This window comes from Camelina sativa, chromosome 6 (genome assembly GCF_000633955.1).
Source record: "Camelina sativa cultivar DH55 chromosome 6, Cs, whole genome shotgun sequence".
NCBI lineage: Eukaryota > Viridiplantae > Streptophyta > Magnoliopsida > Brassicales > Brassicaceae > Camelina > Camelina sativa.
The window spans coordinates 8500189-8524382 of record NC_025690.1 but is presented as its reverse complement, the minus strand read 5'-3'; the positions used below and the strand labels follow the sequence as shown (position 1 = coordinate 8524382).

General features: G+C 37.1%; 4 protein-coding genes across 4 annotated transcripts; 3 read left to right on the top strand and 1 right to left on the bottom strand.

The window, feature by feature from the left end:
• Window positions 5277-7462, top strand: LOC104698806. The gene is made up of 5 exons (XM_010414197.2): window positions 5277-5456; window positions 5647-5709; window positions 5812-6549; window positions 7181-7267; window positions 7436-7462. The coding sequence occupies exons 1-5, from the start codon at window positions 5277-5279 to the stop codon at window positions 7460-7462; spliced, it is 1095 nt and encodes a 364-aa protein (XP_010412499.1).
• On the top strand, window positions 8914-9816 carry LOC109133394 (40S ribosomal protein S29). Its single transcript, XM_019246469.1, has 3 exons — window positions 8914-9063; window positions 9413-9512; window positions 9598-9816. Exons 1-3 carry the CDS (start codon window positions 9002-9004, stop codon window positions 9604-9606), a joined length of 171 nt encoding a protein of 56 aa, XP_019102014.1. The 5' UTR covers window positions 8914-9001; the 3' UTR covers window positions 9607-9816.
• Window positions 17374-20102, top strand: LOC104790665 (cysteine-rich receptor-like protein kinase 14). The gene is made up of 7 exons (XM_010516446.2): window positions 17374-18240; window positions 18323-18457; window positions 18553-18656; window positions 18742-18952; window positions 19055-19292; window positions 19392-19545; window positions 19626-20102. Exons 1-7 carry the CDS (start codon window positions 17466-17468, stop codon window positions 19941-19943), a joined length of 1935 nt encoding a protein of 644 aa, XP_010514748.1. The 5' UTR covers window positions 17374-17465; the 3' UTR covers window positions 19944-20102.
• Window positions 20801-23394, bottom strand: LOC104790664 (cysteine-rich receptor-like protein kinase 10). The gene is made up of 5 exons (XM_010516445.1): window positions 22371-23394; window positions 21981-22289; window positions 21654-21891; window positions 21425-21575; window positions 20801-21338 (listed from the first exon to the last, which is right to left on the bottom strand). The coding sequence occupies exons 1-5, from the start codon at window positions 23305-23307 to the stop codon at window positions 21030-21032; spliced, it is 1944 nt and encodes a 647-aa protein (XP_010514747.1). The 5' UTR covers window positions 23308-23394; the 3' UTR covers window positions 20801-21029.

Below are 24194 nucleotides of genomic sequence, written 5' to 3'. Positions count from 1 at the left end.
ATACATTTCTTTTGTTGAAATTCATAATTTTATATAATAATATAAAATTTTAAAATATTTTAATTTGGAACATTTAAAAGTGCTTTAACTTGATATTATTAATGAATTTGATAAATATCTAACTGATTAAAATTTTTTAAAAATTGTAAAATGTTTAAGTAAGGTTTGACACCTCTAAATAGTTTACAATTTGATTATCAAACTTTATCATTTTTTCCACAATATATTCTAATTGAAACTATATTGGTGTTTAAAACATATTACACAATTGTAACTATATTAAAGTTTTAATAATAATATTATACTGCACATAATTATAATTATTTTTTAAATAAAACTAAAAAACTTAATGTAAAACAAAAAATTTAAATATATAAAAAATAAAATATAAACCATAAATTTTTTTTCAAGAAAATAAGATAAAAATGTGCTTTTAATATTAATTTATAATTTTCATTCTTACAGAAATATAAATCTGTGTAGTAACTCAAGTCATAATATGTAACTGTAATATGAAAAAATTCAAAAAATAAAGTTGATTAAAATATATAATCAAAATAATCATAGTTTTACAAAAATATAACTTTTTTGAACATCCATATCCTCTGTTGACCATACATCATCAGCCCCATGTAACCATATAATCCGATTCCGAGCCCAGCGTTGTTTCGCTAGCGCATAAAAATATTTTGAATTATGATCTCCTACACGCATCCAACGATTCCAACTTTTCTAATATCAATATACTTCCTTATCCTGATAAGCCTCACGTAACCATAAAATCAACACCGTGATCTCCTCGGATGACCGCGTATCATCATCTTGTGCAAGGGCAAGCTCGATTTTTAGGCCCTCAATGGCTTCCCTACAAAATGGTTTCAAAGTTTTCCGCCATTGAGAAATGGCACGCCGACAGCTAATCAGCTTATAAACAATCTCCCTCAGAGGTGACCAATTATGAGACTCCTATCCTTCGGCAATGGCCTCTAACAACCCTTCCTTCCCGACACACCGTTTATCGAATCGAAAACAATGCCTACTCGGGATAATCTTATCCTCTACCGTAGCTAAGATTGGTTTATGATCCAACGCTATCATGGACAAATAGTCAATGAATGATTTACTAAACATATCACGCGAGTCTTCATTCGCCAGCGCCCTATCTAGCCAACACCGGATTGGTTTTTTATTCTGCCATCCTTTCCAAGATAAGGAATAACCAAGATAATGAAAGTCAAGGAGTCCAAAATTATCAATTATAGAGTTAAAGGGAAGAAATGATGACGTGTGGTATAAAGTTCCCCCACGTTTCTGATCATTGCCATTTAATTCATAAAAATCACCACTTAAAAACTATGGAGAGTCTCGAGACAATCCGTACCGCGCTAACCATTCCCAAACTTGTTCGCGCTTACTATGGACCGGATCCCCATACACAAAAGTCATAAAAAAAATTCCCTTTAGCAATTGCCTCAATGTCCAATCATATAAAATAGAAACCAAAAATTCATCATTATAAAAAAAGGCTAAACCGCCACTACAACCAAAAGGATCAACGGTTTTAAATAAACATAACCAAAATGACCTACAAAATTTTCCAAAAAAAGGATTGCTTCTTTTCCGAGAGAAACAAGAAATCTGGCCCATATTGCTTCCATAAATCCTGAAGATGCCCAATAGTTGCCTTATTGTCGAGACTCTGACAGTTCCAGCTTAAAACTCTCATTTATCCAAGGCAGGTTGTGGTGGTTTAGGACCACCAATATCAACTTTCACCATCACCGGTTCCGTCGGGTGTTGACCATCCACAACCACATAAGTACCTTGGGGCGTCGGGCGTTCCCTGGGCATAGAGAGCATATCAGCAATGCGCTTCTTTGAACTAACTCCCATCGGTAGCGGACCTTTGATTCGCTTCCCCTTATCCACCCAACCATCCTTACCAGCCCCCTGCTCCTGATTGCTAAGAATATCAACCTTCAAGGACTCTATAACCGTGTTTGCTACATGCTCCCCATTTTAAAAACCAGCATTCATAACCTCCCTATCTTCCTTATCCTCAACTGCACTTGAAGGGTCCTCTAAACATGTGTCGACACCCATATACTGCATACCAGAGGCAATATCCGAGGATAGATCTTGAATTGAAACTCCCTACAGACCTACTGCATCTTCCAAAACCTGCTAGCCCCTTTTGAAGCAATAAGAGGCTCCCCTAACGCTTTACTAGCACCAAGTGAGACCCCTACAGTCGTCTCCACCATGACCTCATCGTGAAAGACAGTATCCGCAGCCACCTATCCTTGTTCCAATTCTGCCCCCTGTTCAACAACATCATCCACAACCAAAGTAGGATCATGAACAGAACCAAAGTCAGATTCAGTGAACAATACCTTCCTAACCTTCTTTGGTTTCTTTGCTCTCCCTGAAACTGTCCCATGCTTGGGACCATCAAAATCAATCCCCTTCAAACCCCGATGCCCATTATACTGAGCATAGCTAGTGAACCAAGACTGAGTAGGAACCTCTCCAGTACGACCTGTTTGACAAGACCTGCCTGCACCCTGTTTCTGACCACCTGACCCATGTTGTTTACCCTCCCTAGTCGCTTCCCGACCATCATGACCTGCAGAGTTCCCCTTGAGCTTACCATCTTATCACTAGTCACTGCTCCACAAAACTGAGAGTTGGCCTCTCCTCCTCTTGCACCTCAGTATGTCGCTGCACCTCCTCAGCCTTAGAAATCACAAGAGTAGGGCAATGACTCGCCTCATGACAGTTACTAGAACAAAGCATGCTGACCCCAAACGAATGCTCATAGTGAAGCTTCACCATTGTGATCTCACCACAAGAGAACTCTCTCTCTGTCTCAAAACACAGCAGTGAGAGCTCATCAAATGTCACCTGCACTCTGCCACCATCAATGTCCACAGCCTCCACTTCTCCCAAAGCTGCCCCAATATCGCGAAAGTAGGGTCTACCCAGAACTTCAAAGGAATCCCCAATATCCGTATCCAGAACTTCAAGGTAGAAGGATAAGAGGGATCCATTGACAGCTTCCACCGGACCAGAGAAACCATCCAGTTATCAAAGTGAAATGGCTCTATTTTTAACACCTCAAAAATATCTTCCTTTGCAACAAAGTCAAACTAAAATTTCCCTAAACCCAAATCCGCACCAGAAACCTACCCTTCCAATTGCCAAATCCGGAGGAACATGAAAAACAAAGACTTCATGTCCTGTAGACGAGGATTGAGGCATCGACCTATCATGGTCTTAGAGTAACCTGCAATCAGTGCTGAGTTATCAAACTGTCAGATCTTGATCTTACGGAGAGGAGCCTTCCCTGACATCGCAATCCCGGTCAAACTACTTTCCAGCAAGTGACTTTGATAAATGGAGATCAACAAGAACCATGCAATATCCGCAGAAAGTCGCAAAAAAGACAAGAGTAATTGCAAAACTGTAAGAAGCAACCACAAAAAGAAGCTAGAATTAATAAAGCTCTTCTCGGATAGCCCCTTTAAATACACCCACTTTTCTCATAATCGAACCCATAGAAGAAGGAAACTTTTCTCCCCCCAAATATGCCAAAATATTTTGTCGTATCAAAAGAGAAAATTTTCATCGTGCAGAGCAAGACTGATGCTGCCATGGAAATTGAATAACCACCCTCCCAAAACAAGATGACATCCAAAATATCGCCTTAATGACTTGCCAAATCTGAACCGACATGCAATAACTTCTAGACAAGAAAAATAGGAGAACTGAATCTCAAGATTGCTAAGGAGACCCTGAACTGTCGCCGGAGAAGCACGTTACTGGCACACCGTCATCAAACAAGTCCCTTCCCGTCCCAACAACCACTCTACCAGCGATAAAAACCACCACCATGGGATCCCTTTGTCCACTCAAAACCAAAAACTCCTTTGTCACCTAGTAAGAAGGTAAACCAAAACTCTCCAACCCAGCCTGAATATTTATGGGAGATCCCTTGCCAAATCAACCCCAACCAGCACCCTCCAGTACCCAACATACCCACTGTGATCTTCAATTGAAGAATTAGAATTGCGACAGATCCTAACCACGATCCTCCCTAGAACCGCCTCCATCGTATTTCCACCAAATACCAAGCCTCGCCCATCATACCCACCTTTATCTTCGAGAAAGAAATCGAGCATGGGCTCAAGAACTAAACCCGAGACCCCTCCGAGATCCACCTCCTACATTTCCCCAATCCGCATCTAACATCACCCAACAAACCTTCAGACCATCCAACCAACACCAAGAAAAAAACCCCAACCAAATCCGTGAGAAATCTTTTCCAAACCACTTCAATTCATAAAATTTAGAACTCTAATGTCGTCGTCGCCATCGCCATCGCCATCGCCATGGTCATCGCCTTTGGGAGAGAGTTTTTTTTTTTTTTTTTCGATTATAGCATTTTCGTAAATATCTAATTATGGAAAGATATAAAATAGAAATAAAGTCTTATTTATTTTTTTTGGAGATTTTAAAAATCATCTTTCAAATAGTACATTGCACTTGCAAAAATGATAAATAACAGATCACATAAAATTTTAGTAAACTAGAAAAATGAGTTGTTGACTCCGTGTATAAATATTTTTTTTCTTATTCTTCATTTCCTTTTGTGCCTCATTATATCTTTCTTCTTTTAAGAATCTATTAAAAGTGAAAAATAGAACACGTTTATTGTGTGAACTAATTCCTTATATGTATTGCCTTTTGCTGATGAAAACTTGTATATAAATATAATCCCGCAGAGAGAAGATTGTCGAGACCGGATTAAAAGAAAAAGACTCATAAAAGCATTACAACAACCATTAGTCCTGAGGTTTGGCTATCTATTTGGTAATCGAAGCTAAGACATATCCAAACATTGGTCCGATGGAATAAGAATCAGGTACACATCTGAGTGAATCTATGTTATATATGGTTACCATATTACCTACACCTTATGCAAAGATTATTAGGTTTTGGATTTATATTTTCTTCCACCCGTAGATCATCTTTCGTTTCATTAATTGTTATGACATTAGTAATCATGTTTTGTTAATTGTTATGATTAGATAACTTTTTGGGTGAAAAACGAATCTGTAATATGATATCCAAAGTCTCAGAAAAAGCTCAAAATTCATTATGAGCGGCATGAGAAATTTGTAAACCAGTGAGATGTTATCCTAGAAGAAAATAAATACGATGTTTCATTGTCGTCCAGGTTAAGGGATTCGATTTTTAGCTCGAAAGAAACGGAGATGGATCAGATAACGAGGGAGAAGAGTGAGGATAAGCATGTGAAGAAGAAAGCTAAGTTAGAATGGAAACCATGGGATTGCGCAAAGCCAATTGGGGAAGTGATTAAACGTACTGGTGGCAGAGAAAAGATCACATGTCATTATGAGACATTCGAGTTTCATGGCACACGATATGGACTGGTGAGTTTTGTTTTGTTTTAAGATTTTGAGAGGTTACTATAATATATATATATATATATATATATATATATATATATATATTTTTTTTTAATTTGTGTGATGATAAGACTATTTTAATGAAACGTTTCTGTTCTATATGTGTAATTCTTGTAATACCATTTACATTAGGCTTTTTTCTTAATTTTGGTAGCAAGATACAGTGCTTTTGGCTCCGGAAATCTCTAACCAAAACTACTATGTTGCGATCATCAAGGTACGAAATATGGAATAGTTTTTCGTATATATACTTTTAGGTTATTCATATCATAATCAACAATTAAATATGATTTTTTTTTCAATTGTTTGTTGGAAACAGGATATTTATGTAAAAGAAAAAGATGGACTTGTGAAATTGGAGGTGCAATGGTTTTACCGTCGAGAAGATATTAAAATAAAACAAGTTGGAAAGTGGGAATCTGAAAACTCAAGGGAGATTTTCTTCAGTTTCCATCGTGATGAAGTGTTTGCTGAATCTGTGAAGCACAAGTGTCTTGTGTATTTTGTGCCAGATGATAAGCAAATTTCAAATTATTCTGAGCATCCCGACTTCATCGTGAGAAAGGTTTATGATGGTATCAACAGCAAGTTGAGGAAGTTTTCTGATAAAGGCTTTAATGTGCGTCAAAAGGTTGAGATTAATATTCTCGTGGAAAATACCATTTCGAGGATTGCTCATCTCCTTGACAATAATAATAATTTCCAAATGACTAAGATTTCGAGGCGTAAAAGATCAGTTAGGAAAAGATGTGTCTCATCCAAAACTGAGATAGAGAGTTCTGGAAACAATGCTGAGGTTAATCCGGTCTCTGAGAAGTTAGAATCATTACCATCCAGTGATTTTGATCGTGACAAGAAAATGGTTGAGCTTTTGGAAGCACTACTTCAGCACATATGTTGTGCAAGTAAGGAGAAGCAAGCTGGCGATGTTGAGTTTTTGTCACCAGATAACGTTATTGTGGTGGTATTTGCTCTTGAGGAAGCTTTATATGATTCTTTTGGAGAAGATACACCAATGTACAAGTATAAGTTGGAGCTTCTGGTTGAGAAACTCAAGGTTAGTTTAACTTAGTTCCTTCTATCCTTCATTTTTAAAAAAATTGTTTTCATGATTTGTTTTGTCATGCATGTGTTGATGGAAATCCTAGGCTTTGGCAATTATTTCATTTTAAAAATATAAAATGTGGTTCTCTTGGAAATTGATTTAACGAATTAAGGATGAGAACATGTTTTAAAATAAGCTATAAGGTACAATAGAACATCTTACACCATATGATATATATATATGTAGTTGTTACAAGGAATTTCTCAATAATTTTTTTCCAAGAAAAGATCTAATCATTGAAAGAAATTATTCATATATGCATATGTAAAATATTATACAGAAATTTTACTTCCTCCGTTTCACAAAAATGTCATTTTAAAGTTTTAATCTTCTGTTTACAAAAAGTGTTGTTTGCTATTTTATATATGCTTTGTAAAACATGAAATAATATGGCTTTTAATCAAACATGATATATACTAATATTACATGATCCAGCTAAGTTCTATACTAATATTCTTTATAAATATTGGAGAGCATTGGAAATTGTGTACCAACCATTGAAGTTAGCTTCTATTTTCTTTAGTTATTTTTACTTTTTGTATTTGAATGTTTTTAATTGTGATATCTTATTGTTTGTTTCTAGAACTCACCAGTATTAGCTAGAAGACTTCTCAGGGGCGGATTAAAACCTGAACAGGTTATAAACATGAAAGGCTATGAGCTGTCACTGGTAATATACCCAAATTTCTTTTAGTAAATATGGAATGTTACTGTCATTATAGCAATCCCACTGAACCAGAATTTCAATGTTTATTGTTAATCACATCTTATGTGATTTTGACATGTTAAATTGCTGAGATTAGCGTTTTTTTTTAATATAACTTTTGTTGAAACATAGGCTGATTTTGAACCAAATTTGGAGTAAGATGCTGGATCGGATTCACCTCCAAAAGTGTTGGGCTTAAAGATTTTCTCCAAGGTTAATGAAGATACTAAATAACATATTTAGTTGTATCTTTCTTCTTCTTCTTAATTGTTAGACAGAGTTTTTTTCCCGTACAATTTCCTTTCAAGATATGTTGCAGATCATAACTTCTTTTTTTCAAGACCTATTATTTAAAAATTCAAGTATGAAAGTTTAAACAGATTACATGTGCTGCTGGCATGTATTTTATTGAACTATAAGTACAAATAATATATATATTATTTTTTGTGTTTTGTGTTTTGGTTTTTTTTTTTTTTTAATCACAGATTCACAGTACATATTAGACTTTCACCATTAATAAACCATGGGTCCAACCACTGAATCAAGGAAATATCTTAATCTATACATAATAACAATCCGAATAAATGCGACCAACAGTTGTATTTTCGTATCTTTGGGACATTTTCCGAAAAGTTGTGATGGTTCATTAAAACTGTTATTTATGAAAAGTTACAACTGTTCACTGTAGATCTTTTGAAATCTATATATATTTGTTTGTTTAAACTATTTTCATTTTTTTGCAATGACACAAAACAATATAAATTTTCAATCTCAACAGTTTTTACAGCTTTCTAAATTATTCTTTAGCATTCACTCTTTTAAAAATAAAGAAAATCCTCCAATTCTTGATTTAACAAAAGATTTTTGGAATGATGAATCTAATTTACAACTTTTAGTTAATTTTAAATATAAAAATTTAAGAAAAATTGTTAGAGTTTTTTTCCAACAGTTAGTGGATTATATAGTGATTTTTTGAATTTGACCTATTTAATATGGTAATAAAGATGTCTTCTATTTAAAAGCAGTTTATATGGATTATTAGGTACAATGAAGTGCAGACAGTTGTGATTTTTTATAGTACCTTTACGTAAATTGTTTGTTTTTATATGCTTTTTAAAAAATTCAAACGGTTGTATCTGTTCATTATAGAGTTGTATCTTTTCATTATATTTTATTTACATTCTAATAGGTGTGTCTATTTAACTAGTCATGTCTTTTTAATTATAATTATTTGATAAAAATTACATTTACTCATTACAACCATTAGTTCAATATTCTCAGTTAAGATCACTTTGTCATTATGATTTTTTTTAATTGTAGCTATTTACCATAATTCTTCATAAATATCTTATATATTTATAATACTTTAGAAAATGTTTTTTTGCAAATTTACGCCTATTTTTCATAATATTTTTTGTTGCGCTTAATGTTTATATATTCAAACTATTCTATTACATTCGGCGATATGAGTCCTAGTGACCATAGTAATTAAAAGTAAATATAATCAAGGCTTCTTTGCATATATTGGATCGACTAAATCGAAAGAGAAGGCTCGTATTGGGCCTAAAACCTATAGCCCTTTAGTATAATATAGTCGGTGTTGATTAAAAAAAAGTCTGGAACAAAAAAATTCCAGGGTTTTAAAAAAGGTCTCTCCCTTGTCGCCGTTCCTTCTTCCTCTGTGATCAAATCGGCGAAATGGGTCACTCCAATGTGTGGAACTCTCATCCGAAGAAGTACGGCCCTGGATCCCGCACCTGGTAAATTCATCTTCCTTCCTCGCCGATTCGTTTGCTTCTTACATGTATAGAACCTATGCAAGATTTTGTCTTATCTATTGATGAGAGTCTATTCAGATTTTGACTAGTTTATGGGTTCAGTTTCCTCTATTGATTCATTTTAGTGAATAGTATAACTCAGCTATTAAGTCGCATTTTATGTTTTTCCTCTAACTGTTCTGAGATTGTTACATTTGACTTATTTGCAAGATTAGCTTGTGTTATGAGATTGTTATATTTCGATTATGCGTTCACCATGTGTTATAATTGGCATTTGAAAGACTCTGACTTTGTAATTTTGCAAATGATTGTATGTGGCTATTATGTATAGCCGTGTGTGCGGGAACTCGCACGGGCTGATCAGGAAGTATGGATTGAACTGCTGTAGACAGTGCTTCCGCAGCAATGCTAAGGAGATTGGATTCATCAAGGTAGTAGATTCAATTTATGAATGTATATACTGATTTTGCATCTCACATGATTGTTCATTCTGCTTTCGTTTTCTTGTTTTTGCAGTACCGTTAATGAGAGGCACCTAAGTTCTTTGATTGAATCGTATAATATAGACAAACATGAATTGGCTTTAAAGACGCTTTCAAGTTGTTGTTGTTGCATTTATTGTTATTTTCAAGTTGTTGCCATTTGTCTCTAATTAAAGCTTTTGTAATATTTGGAGTAATGATGTTTAAGTTATTCTTGTTTTTTTTTTTCTTTTTATCAAGTCGTATTTTGGTTTTGATTTAGATTTGCATTACTGTGTGATCAGTTTCTGTTTATAAGACTTTGCCTAAAAATATCATAAACTGAGAAAAGACACTTACGATTAGCCTGAAAAATTGCTCTCTTGCTCTCAGTCTGATTCACCAAATTTGAACTGAAAGAAAGAACAAATTCTAACACATCTTTGCGAGTTGTTTGAAGTTCTTTTTCGTTTTGTTTTGTGTTTTTTCCATATGCTTATCAAGACCTAAGAGCATGGCCATTAGTCATCCTCATCATTTTAGTGTATCTAACTTTTTATTTTACACCTCTTTGTTTTCACATCTTTTTATTTTTATGTATATACAGATTTTTATGGACTTTGAAAAGAGTTTTGTTTTTTTTGAGTATTGTTTCACACCTCCAAATTTTAAAAAATCCAAGTATTATTGTTTTTCAATTTATTAATCAACATTGATTCACTCATCTTCGTTAAAATTTGGATTGTTTTATTTATTGATTTTTTTGTTTGGTGTCGTTTTCCATTATACCGTATCAATCATCTCTTCCAAGTATTAATCTAGGTAATTGATTGTGATTTCTAATTTTCATAGATTTATATGTTTATATATTATATAGCAAACCCACTTTTAGGGTTCAATTTAAATCTAACGGATGAGATTGTTTTTATTATCTCATATAAATGTTTAGATTTGTTAATAATCTCAAAATTGCAATATTTTGATCCATCAATTGTGTTTCTTCGTCGTACTCACAGCTTTCAATGTTCGCCCTTGTTTGTTTCGCACATTTTTGTTTCACACCTCAAATTATATATATATTTATGAACTTTGAAAAGTGTTTTTGTTCTTTGATAACACCTCCAAATTTAAAAATTCTGAGTATTTTTTTATTTCAATTTATTAATCAACATTGATTCACTCATCTTTGTTAAAATTTAGATTGTTTTATTTATTGATTTGTTCATCTAACTTTTGTTTGGTGTCATTTTCCATCTAATACCCACATCGATAATATCTTTCAAGTATTAACTTAGGTAATTGATTGTGATTTCTAATTTTTCATAGATTTATCTTTTTAGTCGATTTGGTTGGTTGCAGACTGTAACGCCCGCGAACCAAAACTCTGCATTTTGGGGGTGGGTGTCGATCGACACTCATGTAGTGTCGGTCAACACCACTTATTTCTGGTTCGACCAGATTGATTTAATTATCGATTTGGACCGGTTTGGTTTAGGAAAAACCATTGAACCGAGATATTTAAGTGGGAAAACGACCTAGGTCGTGTTTTATTTTTGTCTTGGTCGCCGTTTGTTGTTTTTGAGAGAGAAAGAGGAGAAAACAGTTTCTAAGAGTTCTTGTGAGAGTTTGTGAGATTTGAAGGCATTTTTGGAAAGATCTTGCTGTGAGAGTGAAGATCCAAGGCTAGGAACGTGGTGGGAAGGTTTCTGTGGTGGTAGCTTCGTCCTTTGGGCTTAGATCTCTTTGTTGGCTAAGGTGAGTGCATGACTATGGCTTATCTAAGCTAAGATCTCTGTTTCTGTGATATTGTGTGTTCTTTGGTTGTTTGAGGAGGGCTTTGCAAGCCTGAAGGAGATGTTGACTACTGCTCTGGTGTTGGCTTTGCCTGAACAAGGAGAACCCTACAGATGCATCCAGTGTTGGTCTAGGATGTGTGTTGATGCAGCATGGGAAGGTGATGGGTGCTGTAATTTTTGCCCTGAAGATTTGGAGATCTTATTTTTATGGTGCAAAAGTACAGGTGTTTCCAGATCATAAGAGCCTGAAATATATATTCACTCAGCCCGAGCTGAACTTGAGGTAGAGGTGGTGGATGGAGCTGGTGGCGGATTATGATCTTGAGATAGCCTATCATCCCGGTAAGGCTAACTTGGTTGCAGATGCTTTGAGTCGGAAGCGGGCGGCTTCCGCTCAGGAGCAGGATATGGATTTTCTGGTAGGAGAGATCAATGCATTGAGTTTGTGTAGCGGTTTCTCAGGAGCCGTTGGGTTTGGTTGCAGCTGATAGAACAGATTTGTTGAGCAGAGTGTGGTTGGCTCAGGAGTTGGATTTGGGCTGGTGAATGCCTCAAAGGATGTTGACTCGGAGTATCAGGTTTCGGCTCATGCTAGCATGTTCTCTATTCATCCAGGAGCGACTAAGATGTACCGAGATCTCAAGAGGTACTATCACTGGTCGGGATGAAGAAGGATGTGGCTAGTTGGGTTGTGAGGTGCGATGTGTGTCAGCTAGTGAAGGCTGAGCATCAGGTACATGGTGGTTTGCTGAAGAGTGTTCCCATTCCATAGTGGAAGTGGGATATGATTACTATGGACTTCGTGGTGGGTTTGCCAGTGTCCAGGACGTTTGATGCTATCTGGGTCATTGTGGACCGGTTGACTAAGTCGGCACATTTTCTGGCCATTAAGAAGATTGATGGAGCAACAGTTTTGGCTAAGAAGTATGTGAAGGAGATAGTCAGGTTGCATGAGGTGCCAGCGAGCATTGTGTCTGATAGGGATTCCAAGTTCACTTCGGTGTTCTAGAGGGCATTTCAGGCAGAGATGGGCACTAATGTGCATATGAGTACAGCTTATCATCCCCATACAGATGGACAGTCAGAGAGGATGATCCAGACGTTGTATGATTTGCTGAGGATGTGTGTATTGGATTGGGGTGGCCATTGGGCAGATCACTTGAGCTTGGTAGAGTTTGCTTACAACAAGAGTTACCAGGCGAGTATCGGGATGGAACCTTATGAGGCTTTGTATGGGAGACCGTGTCGTACACCGTTATGCTGGACTCAGATGGGGGAGAGGAGCATGTACGGGGCAGATTTTGTTCAGGATACCTTAGAGAAGATTTCGGTTCTCAAGCTGAACATGAAGGAAGCTCAGGATCGGCAGAGGAGTTATGCCGATAGGAGGAGGAGAGATCTTGAGTTTCAGGTTGGAGATAGAGTGTACCTCAAGATGGCCATGTTGCGGGGTCCGAACAGGTCATTGACTGAGACTAAGTTGAGTCCAAGGTATATGGGTCCGTTCAGAGTGATTGAGCGAGTTGGACCAGTGGCATATAGGCTGGAGTTACCTGAGGTTATGCGTGCATTCCATAAGGTTTTCCATGTGTCTATGTTGCGGAAGTGTCTCCGTGAGGATGACCAGTTGTTGGCTAAGATCCCTGAGGATCTTCAGCCCAACATGACTTTGGAGGCGAGACCAGTGAGGGTTCTCGAGAGGAGGATCAAGGAACTTCGGAAGAAGACGATTCCTTTGATGAGAGTCCTATGGGACTGTGATGGTGTGGAGGAGCAGACTTGGGAGCCTGAGGCGAGGATGAAGGCAAGGTTTAAGAAGTGGTATGAGAAGCAAGCCACGACTTGAGCTTGCCTAGCCTGGCCCCATCTGTAGTCCGTAGCTGGAGCGGGAATGGAGTATTCCAGCCCATATCTCTTTTTACTCGGTCGCTTGGGGTGGTTGGTTGTGCGACTCAGTAACAAGATGAGATGGTGGTTGGGGTACAAAATTTCTGCAAGGCAGTGTTTTTTGCAGGAAAGTTTCCGGAATTAGAAGTTTCTATAAGTGGAAAATTTCCAGATGTGGTAAGTGCTAAAAAATGGAAAGTTTTATGTAAGTTAGAATTTGTCCATTTTTGGTGGCGGAGAGCCTAGGAGAGGGCTTGTGTGGCCTTTTTGGCGGGCTGTTTAGCCATTGTATGGCCTTCGTGGCAGGCTGTTTAGCCGTTGTGTGGTCTTCGTGGCGGGCTGTTTAGCCATTGTGTGGCCTTTGTGGCGGGCTGTTTAGCCATTGTNCCATTGTGTGGCCTTCGTGGCGGGCTGTTTAGCCATTGTGTGGCCTTCGTGGCGGGCTGTTTAGCCAGAGTGCCTGTTGAGGCGGTCCTTCGGGACAAATGGTCTTCGTGATGGTCTTTCGGGACGAGTGGCCTTGGTGGCGGTCCTTTGGGACGAGTGGCCTTGGTGGCGGTCCTGTTGAGGACATTTGTTTGGCCTTTGTGGCGGTCCTGTTTAGGACATTTGTTTGGCCTTGGTGGCGGTTCTGTTAAGACATTTGTTTGGCCTTTGTGGCGGTCCTGTTTAGGACATTTGTTTGGCCTTTGTGGTGGTCCTGTTTAGGACATTTGTTTTTCCTTCGTGGCGGCCCGTGGGGCAGTGAGATGATCCTTGTGTGGTCATGGGGTATTCCAGTGAGGGGATATGTGGTTGGTAGGACATTGTGTTGTCTTACGCGGGCCACAGAAAGGGAACCTGGTTAGGAATAGGACTCAGACGTGTTCAGAATTGTTTGCTCGCGACTCTTGGGGGACTTCGGTTCTCCTAGTACCGCCATATTCCAAGACTTTGTGGTTGGTATATCGACTTCGGATGACGATCCGAAGACGCGCTGTAGGGTGACGACCCGAGAGACGAATATTGGATTTTTCCTTATACATTGTGGCATGCGGGTTTAGGCCCGATGAGGAGCCAACATTATGGCATGCAGACTTAGGTCTGATGAGGAGCCAACAAAAACTCAAGGTTTAGGCCTGTGAGTAAAGGAAAGTCCAAAAGTCGAGAGCAAATAACGCCTAGAGCGTGAGTCTATCACCTAGAGGTGACCTTTCGTATATAATTCGAAGGAGTGCGGGCCGTGGAGTCGGTAGCACATGAGTCCTTGGCTGAGTGTTGTTCGAGATTCGAGGACGAATCTATTTTGGTGGGGGAGAATTGTAACGCCCGCGAACCAAAACCCTGCGTTTTGGGGGTGGGTGTCGATCAATACTCATGTAGTGTCGGTCGACACCACTTATTTCTGGTTCGACCAGATTGATTTAATTATCGATTTGGACCAGTTTGGTTTGGGAAAAACCTTTGAACCGAGATATTTATGTGGGAAAACGACATAGGACATTTTTTATTTTTGTCTTGGTCGCCGTTTGTTGTTTTTGAGAGAGAAAGAGGAGAAAACAGTTTCTAAGAGTTCTTGTGAGAGTTTGTTAGATTTTAAGGCATTTTTGGAGAGATCTTGCTGTGAGAGTGAAGATCCAAGGCTAGAAACGTGGTGGGAAGGTTTCTGTGGTGGTAGCTTCGTCCTTTGGGCTTAGATCTCTTTGTTGGCTAAGGTGAGTGCATGACCATGGCTTATCTAAGCTAAGATCTCTGTTTCTGTGATATTGTGTGTTGGTTGGTTGTTTGTGAGTTTTTCGTAGCTCCTGAGGCTTGGATTCGTTCCTAGGATTGTGTGAGACAAAGAGGAGAAGTTTGGAGGCAAGATTCGGAGGTTCTGTTCGAAGGAAATCACTGCTCGACAGTAGTGTCAGTCAACACTAACGCGAGGACGGCTTGGGGACTTAGCGAGTGTCAGTCGACACCATGTGGAGGTGTCGGTCGACACCATTAGGGTTTCGGGGGTGTCGAGCAGGTGTCGGTCGACACCCAAGTGGTGTTGGTCGACACCAGATGTTCAGTGTCGATCGACACCTTCTGGTATCGGTCGACACCTTCTGGTATTGGTCGACACCTTCTGGTATCGGTAGATACCATTCTGACAGTAACCAGATCGTGTCGGGTCACTTGTTCATGTTCCTGGTTTGTTTTATTGTTGTTGTTTGTGGCATGAGATATCTTATTGCTTGTGTGTATACCCCAGTAGATGGGAGGATTTCCTCACTGAGTATTTATCAAATACTCATGCATCTCAATTTGTGTTTGTGGTGCAGGTAAAGGCAAAGTGTGATCGTGGAATCAAGGCAATGAAGAGGAAGATGTTCTAGGGACTCGATTGGATATTGTCTGACATTGCTAGGTTGCTAGAGTTGGGTCTTTAGAACTTATTAGGTTACCGGTTCCTTGGTTTCCTGTTGTTTGACATAGAAATAGTTAGGATTGGTTGTTGGTTATTCTATTATGGATTAATATTGGAATACTGGTTCAGTTGGTTATTTAATTGGTATTGTTATTCCGCTGTTGTTTGTGATTGTGGTTAGGTGGCTAGTGGGTATAGGACCACTAATCATAGTTATTTATATTATTATTAAATTTATTAAAAAAAAAAACGGGTCAGGTCGTTTCACAGACTTGCAGTTATGAGTTCTTTCTCCCTGCTTCTCTTATTATATTTTGTAAATTTTGATAGAATAATAATTTAAAATTTATTTTATGTGAATATCTTTCAAAATTGATTATCTGAGTATGATCAGCAAGCCTTGATTCATATATCTTTATATCTTTAACATTATTCTCTTATTGTCACTAAATTATTTTTTATATATATAACAAAAATTTTATTTAATTAATTTGGTTGATTCATTTTAGTCATTATTTTTGATTTTTATATTATACGGTTAAAGAATTACCATAAAGTTTCTAGTCGAAATGTGAAATTAACAATTTAGTCATTTCAAATTTTCACTTTCCCGTACGGCAACGCACAGGTCAACATCCTAGCATTTTTGATAGTAAAGATAAAACATGCTAGTAACATTCTAACTAAAACATAAGTTTCCTCTTTTCATTCTATAATATATATACTTCTATTATACCATTAAAATTTGATATTCTACTTTAACCTTGTTTAGGCTATTGCGTAACATTATATTATATCAATTCGTTTATTTTTGCAATTGCCCCATATATCAATTCATAGGAGTTACGTAAACTATATAAGAGTTACAAAAATACAATAATTAAATATTAATATATTTTATTATTTATTATAATTTTAATCGTTATTAATAATTCATTTCAATGCTAGAAATACTATGGATGTGACAAAAATATCAACATAAACAAAATTACATAATTGCAATTAACTAAAATTTAGTGACTTAAATAATTGATAAATTATAAGAGAGTTACAAAATATTTGATAGAATATGTAAATTAGAAAAATATGTGAGAATATTCATAAAATAAATTTATTTTGAGTAAATAACTGATTTTTTTGTTTGAAAAATAAATTTCAAAATTACTATATATATATATATATGACAATAATTTTAAGCTAATTAAAGTATAATTTTAAATATACATTTAGCTTTCTTTGTAAACGAAATATGTATTCAGTTTGTTCTCTATAAAGATTTACAAATTTTATATACTAAAATATATTTTAGTTTATTATAATTAGAATGGAATTGTAAAATAATCTAAAAATCATATTATGTGAATTATTTATGTTAAAGTGAATAAATAACACAGATATTATTATTGGATAATATGATACAAAAAAAAAATAGAAGAAAATCTATTTTAACACATAAAAATACACCATTTTGTGTAAAATAATGTCAACGCGTGCCACTGATCTAGTAGTATACTACATTAACTACAAGATATTTAACCGCTTGCAGATATCATTGTAACGGATATTTCGTCAGCATTTTTTATTTTTATTACAACGACACATGTGGACGAATAGAACCATGATCAACAACACAGTCTGTAATGGAGGCTATAAACTATTTACTCTAAAAATGTATTATTATTATTATTATTATTATTATTATTATTATTTATTTTATTTTCTGTCAATTAAAATTTATTATTATCTGTCTTTTTCTTCATTCATTGTGACTTTTTTTCTCAAATTCTGTAACGAGGATGTGAGATGAGGATGATGAGACCCCAAAAATTCAACTGATTCCATGGTTACATATTTTCAGAGAATATGAGCAAGAAGATAATTGAAGATTCATCATCAACTTTATGGCTTTTCATCAACCTAATCATCATTGGTGTTGTCTGTGCTCAAACATGCTTGGAAACTGGTTACTTCAGACCAGAGAGCCTTTACGGTATTAACCATCGACTCATCCTCACCTCTCTTCCCACTACAGTCTCATCTCAAGACGGCTTCTACGCGTCCTCTGTTGGTCAAGATCCGGAGAAATCTTATGCTCTAGGGATGTGCATCCCTGGCTCTGACTCCAACCTCTGTTCTGTTTGCGTCAAGGCTGCGTCAGATGGGTTGTTACAGAGCTGTCGTAATCACACGGAAGCTTTCTGGTGGCGTGACGACAACGAGACGCTCTGTTTCGTCCGCTACTCCAACCGTTCATTTGTTGGATCTTTGGATTTGGAGCCGTCGTTGGTTGTGAACAACTCGAGAGAATTCAAGGGTTTGAATTTGACTGAACTCGTTGACCATATGATAGCAACAACAACTTCTGATTCGTATGCGGCTGATTCAAAAGCTTTGGGGGATTCTCAAGTTGTGTATGCACTGATGCAGTGTACTTCGGACATATCTTCAGAGGATTGTAATACTTGTCTTCTCCGAAGCTTAAGCGAGTACCAGTCATGTTGCCTTGGGAAGCAAGGAGGTGTTGTGTCTCGGCCTAACTGTTACTTCCGGTGGGATCTTTATCCATTCTCTGGAGCTTTTGGTAGAAACACTCTGTTGCCTCCGTCTTCATCTCCGCCCGCTAATCAGACAGATAAAGGTAAGAACTTAGTTTTAGACATTTTTGTGATGATGTTTTTGCTTTTGTGTAACTACTAATGATTTAATCAGGGTTTGCGCAGATAAAACAACGATTTCGACTGGGAAAGTTGCGGTTATTGTCACTGTATCGTTTGTCTTTGTTGTCCTGGTTCTGCTACTTCTTTGGTTTTGTTTTTGGAGGAGAGGAAAGTTACTTAGAGGAACTGAACATGGAAGTGAGTTCATGTGTTGTTCATCAGTTCATTGGTGTTTTATTTTTTCGAGAAAGAGTCTCTTAAATAATATACTTGTGTTTGTTCAAATGTCACAGCTTCAAGCTCACTTCGATTTGACTTTAAGACGATTGAAGCTGCTACAAATAAGTTTTCCGAGAGTAACAAGATTGGTCGAGGTGGTTTTGGTGAAGTTTACAAGGTGAAAAAATTCTTTAATGGAATCAACTAGATTGATCAAGTTATAGATTGTTAAGTTCTTAACCTTAGCTAATTACTGGTGATAGGGTATGTTTCCAGACGGAACAGAACTGGCTGTAAAGAGGTTGTCTAAAACATCAGGACAAGGCGATGAAGAGTTTAAGAACGAGGCTGTTCTTGTAGCCAAGCTTCAGCACCGGAATCTTGTTAGGCTCCTAGGATTTTGCGTGGAAGGAGAAGAGAAATTACTCATTTACGAGTTTGTGCCCAACAAAAGTCTTGATTATTTCTTGTTTGGTAAGTTGCAAGTAGCCAAAAACTTCTTTTATAATCTTAAATTATTTTGGTGATGTTCACAGTCTTGAGTATTGTTTTGAGCTTTGTGCTTTTTTTTTAAAGATCAAACAAAGCAACATCAGTTGGATTGGGATAAAAGATTCAAAATTATTGGAGGGATTTGTCGAGGGATTCTTTATCTTCATCAAGATTCACGGCTCACGATTATACATCGAGACCTCAAAGCCAGTAATGTTCTCTTGGATTCTGATATGAACCCGAAAATTGCAGATTTTGGCATGGCAAGGATCTTCCGAATAGATCAAACTCAAGCCAACACGAGACGGATCGTTGGGACATAGTAGAGCTCTACTGAATCAAATTCATAGTATACATAATTCACTTATCTTTGCTGCAAGTAAACCTAAAATTTAAATTTTGGTTTTATCTTGTTTTCCAGTGGTTACATGCCTCCAGAGTATGCAATGCGTGGACATTTCTCTGTGAAATCCGACGTGTATAGCTTTGGAGTCTTAGTCCTTGAAATTATAAGTGGAAAGAGGAATAGCAGCTTTAGTAGGAGTGAAGGTGGCATTGACAATTTGGTCACATATGTGAGTTATATATAAAATCAAGTTGCTTTAACTGAGTTAAAATATCTGATCACCAACTAAATATGTGATCGTAATCTCAGGCTTGGACACTTTGGAGAAATGGTACGGCACTTGAACTAGTGGATGAGTCATTGGAAGCTAATTATCCGAGGCATCAAGCCATTAGATGCATACATATTGGTCTGTTATGTGTTCAAGAAGACCCTGCACACCGTCCCAATTTGTCAACAATCATCCTTATGCTTGATAGTAACACAATGTGTTTACCGGTGCCTCGACAGCCAGGTTTTTTCTTACGGAGCAAACCTACTAACCGAAATCAAGAGTCTATGGGTGAAGGATCAAGCAACTCTTGTTCTGTGGATAATGCAACTATTACTGATATATATCCTCGTTGATCAACGTTCACGAATTAGCTCTCTTATTCCATTTTTTGTTTTACATTTTTCAACTCAAGATGCAGATCCGATCTAGCCGCTTAACCCAAGCACAATTCCTATTGAAGGGGATTCAATGTTATCTTATTAATCACACTAAAGATAAGTTGACTAACACTATGTCCTACTCATCAAAATATGAAAAGTATCAATATAAATGTAGGAGCCTCATTGGTCTGGTAGTTGACTAAAGGTTAATTACTTTTTCTACATTCGGTATTAGGTTGACTAAAGGTTAGCTCAGCCGGATTTCACTAAGCCAGCCGTAACGCTTGGCTGAGCTATGCTCTAAGTCAGCCGTCCGCTCTTACTCAAATGTTTTTTGCATAAATCAGCCGCAACATACCTATAACTCAGACGTCATTGCCTCTGTAAAAGCGTTACGGCTGAGTTATTTAATACACGTCAGCGACTTCTGACGTGGCAATGACATTTTTGTAATTACGTTTTTCCGATAACATAAACCAAGGACACATTGAACATTTTGAAAATACCCGAAATATCCTAATAATAAATAAAAGATTTGGTGATTCTCGTAATAATAACTAATTTGGAGTAAATCTCCCTAATATGAATTATTGCAAATTTTTGGAGACTCATTCGCCGTGGTCCTTCTTATAAGGTTAGAATTGTCAACCGTGCTTGTAAAACTTTCTACCATTATCTTTTTTGATACATTTAGAAATGTCAACTATGGAATCGTCTGTGAAAGCACTAACCGTTAAAATTGTAGGAATCAGATTTGTCTATCGTAAATTTGATCATTTATACTAGAAGAAAAAAATATAAACTATTGTCAATAAAAACCAATTTGAAAAAGTCCAAGAAACAACCAATTTGAAAAAGTCCAAGTCTAACACTATAACGCTGTCCACAAAGTTCTGGATGCATGATGAAACATTATCTATTATATATTGATTTATATATTAACTATGTTTCATCATGCATCCATAACTTTGTCGACAGCGTTATAGTCAAACACCAAGACGTAAGGGTAGTAAATTAAGACTAGAGTATACAATGTTATTAAATCCCAAACAAGAATATTCAACGAGGAAGAGTAATTGTGATGGATGAGTCGTCAATATTAGACTCTGAGACAAATGCTGCATTGGTGGTTTCCGATTCATCTTGATTAGGAAAGCTATATCCTGGTTGGTGAGGATTTGGTAAGCTCATTGTTCTACTACAAAGCATCATTACAATGGTTCCCATTGTTGGACGATCTGCAGGATCTTCTTGAACACATAGTAGGCCGATATGGATGCATCTTATAACTTCATCTTTCTCACAACTCTCCCTTATTGCTGGATCCGCCAGTTCTTCAGCAACTCCTTCTTTCCAAATTCTCCATGACTACATATATGATTAACCCCACAATGTTATTTATCATCATTATGGAAATAGACTTGATTAATATAATTAAGTTGATGGTTTCTCACATATGAGGCCAAGTCGGAATCACCATCAGTTTGGTTGAAGTTGTTATTCCTCTTGCCGGTTATTATCTCAAGAACTATAATTCCAAAGCTATAGACATCAGACTTCATAGAGAACTGTCCATGCATTGCATACTCGGGAGACATATAACCACTGCAAATTAAATAAACTTTTATAAACCTTGATATATAACAAGGATAATATCAATATGCGACACAAATCATCACTCACAAAGTTCCAACGATTCTGCTTGTATTAGACTGGGTTTGGTCCATCCCAAAAATCCTTGCCATCCCAAAATCTGCAATTTTGGGGTTCATATCGGCATCCAAGAGGATGTTACTAGCTTTAAGGTCACGATGTATGATCGTGAGCCGTGAATCTTGATGAAGATAAAGAACTCCTCGAGCAATCCCTCCAATAATCTTGTGTCGTGTTTTCCAGCTCAACTCACTTCGCTTTGAAGGATCTGTACCAATCCATACACACAAATTAATATATATCTAATGTGACCAATTAACCTTAAGCTTCTAAAATAAAGTGATCAAGCAAACCAACCAAAGAGGAAATAGTCAAGGCTTTTGTTTGGGACAAACTCGTAGACGAGTATCTTCTCTTCTCCTTCGACACAAAACCCGAGAAGCCGTACGAGATTCCTATGCTGAAGCTTTGCTACAAGAGTAGCCTCGTTCTTGAACTCATCGACTCCTTGTTCTGATGATTTTGATAGTCTCTTTACAGCAACTTCTGTTCCATTTGGTAACAGACCCTCATAAACATCGCCAAATCCTCCTTGACCAAGCCTGTTACTGTCAGAGAATTTGTTTGTCGCTGCTTCAATCGTATTAAAATCAAACTGTAGAGACCCTGCGCACCCATACACAACTTCTTGTGAAAAAGTAATCTTACAAATATAAAATTTTCGTTGTGCTACAAAACTCGTATTACCGTCATCAGAAGCAGAAACGTCATAACTTCTCTTTGATCTCTTTAAGAAGTAACATTGAACAGCTACGAAAAGAAGTAACGCAACAACAATTGGCACAACAATGGCGATGATTAAAAAAGTCGAGTTTCTGTAACGTCTTGATTGCGGTTGTGCCAACGGTGTGTTACCAGAGGCCGTATCTGATATTGGCGGTGGTGGTGGAGCTAAGGTTTCTGAGTAGAATGGGTAAAGCTCGTACCTTACGTTACAACTTGGAAGAAGATTCCTTCCACCAACTTGCTCACGAGGCAATCCATCAATGGCTCGTCGAAGACAAACGTTACACTCATCACTAGTCAGATCAGGCGTGCACTGAACCAACCCGTAGAATCTTTTGGACGGTGTGAAATCCGCTTTCCTTAGCCCGAACTTACGAGAACTATTCAAGGCCATCATCGCCGCTTCGTTCATGGTTGAGTTGAGAACTTCTCCGAGCCGGTCTCGTAGGTCAGCTGTTACGTTGTTGGTGTTGGTCAAAAGAACGCCAGGACTAGTCGCCAACGTAGAGAGTATGTTCCGGTCGGAGTATCGAAGCGTGCAAGGGTTATACCAAATCGTAGCCTCTTTCTGATCAGGACAACGGGTGAGAGCATCGTCGACGGCGTAGAGAGCATTGTCGCTGCAGATTTCGGGGATGATGTCACCACGACAAAGGAAAAGGCCTGTGACAGTGTCGGAACCACTCCCGACGGTGGCGCTATGGAAACCTGTGGCGTAGGATGCGTTTGGGGAAGAGAGAGTAGATAAGAGTGATTTGAGGTTGGAGAAGTAAGTGCTGTTTCTTGTGAAGTTTGCTCTGTTTCCACAGAAGTGACCGATGTAAGGAGGGTCTTGTCCTGAAGCGTGGAAGATGGTTAAGAGTAAGTTAAGGAAAATGAAAACAGGGTAATTTGACATTGCTCTGTTTTTTTCTGTTTCTTTCTCTTGTAGTTGAGGTTTGTGAATGTGTTAAGAGAGATATATCCTAAGACCATGTGATCAACAGAAAAGTTATAATTTTCAAGAGAGTAGTACTATGGTATGGACTATGGAGTCGTTTAACCAAAGAAAAGAAAAGTCAAAGTCAACTTACCTTGCAATTATTTGAGTTTGGAGTCAATTCTCTAGTTCAATTATTTAAGTTTGTGTTGTTTTTTAAAATAAAAATATCCATGATTATGTTGGCATGGATGCTTTTAAAAAAAATAATTGTGAAGACTTGAATTGAATAATTAAATCGTGGCAGTTATACGAATTATTTAAGATTCTCGATATCTCTTTTGGATTATCATATTTGGATTTGAGAAAAAAACAAGGGAATTTTGCTTGTTTTCAATAAATAAATAATCATATTTGGGTATCCTTCCCATGTTGATCTTTTTTTTTTTGTCGTCAAAATTATATAAACAATAGTAAAAAGTATGAAACTGAAAGACTCATAAATTAATAGCATATATATCCAATTTTCTCAATTTTAATAACACATACATTTATTTATTTTTTTTCGGGAAAAATGACCAAAATTAATCTCTACTATTTGTTGAACACTTTTTCATATGTCATTTTGGTCATTTTATAGCAACCACAAAACACCGAAGATGACTAAAATGATGTTGTTTTAATCAATCTCAGTGCCACATGGACGCTACAAATCGTGTAATCTGATTCAATACCATTAAAATGTGACTTAACATCGTCCAAACATATGTTGAAATTAACAACATTTCATATAGTTCAGGTAACAAATTTGAATTTTAACACGGTTCAAGTTTTTATTTGCAAGGTATTGAAGTCTAGGTATGAAA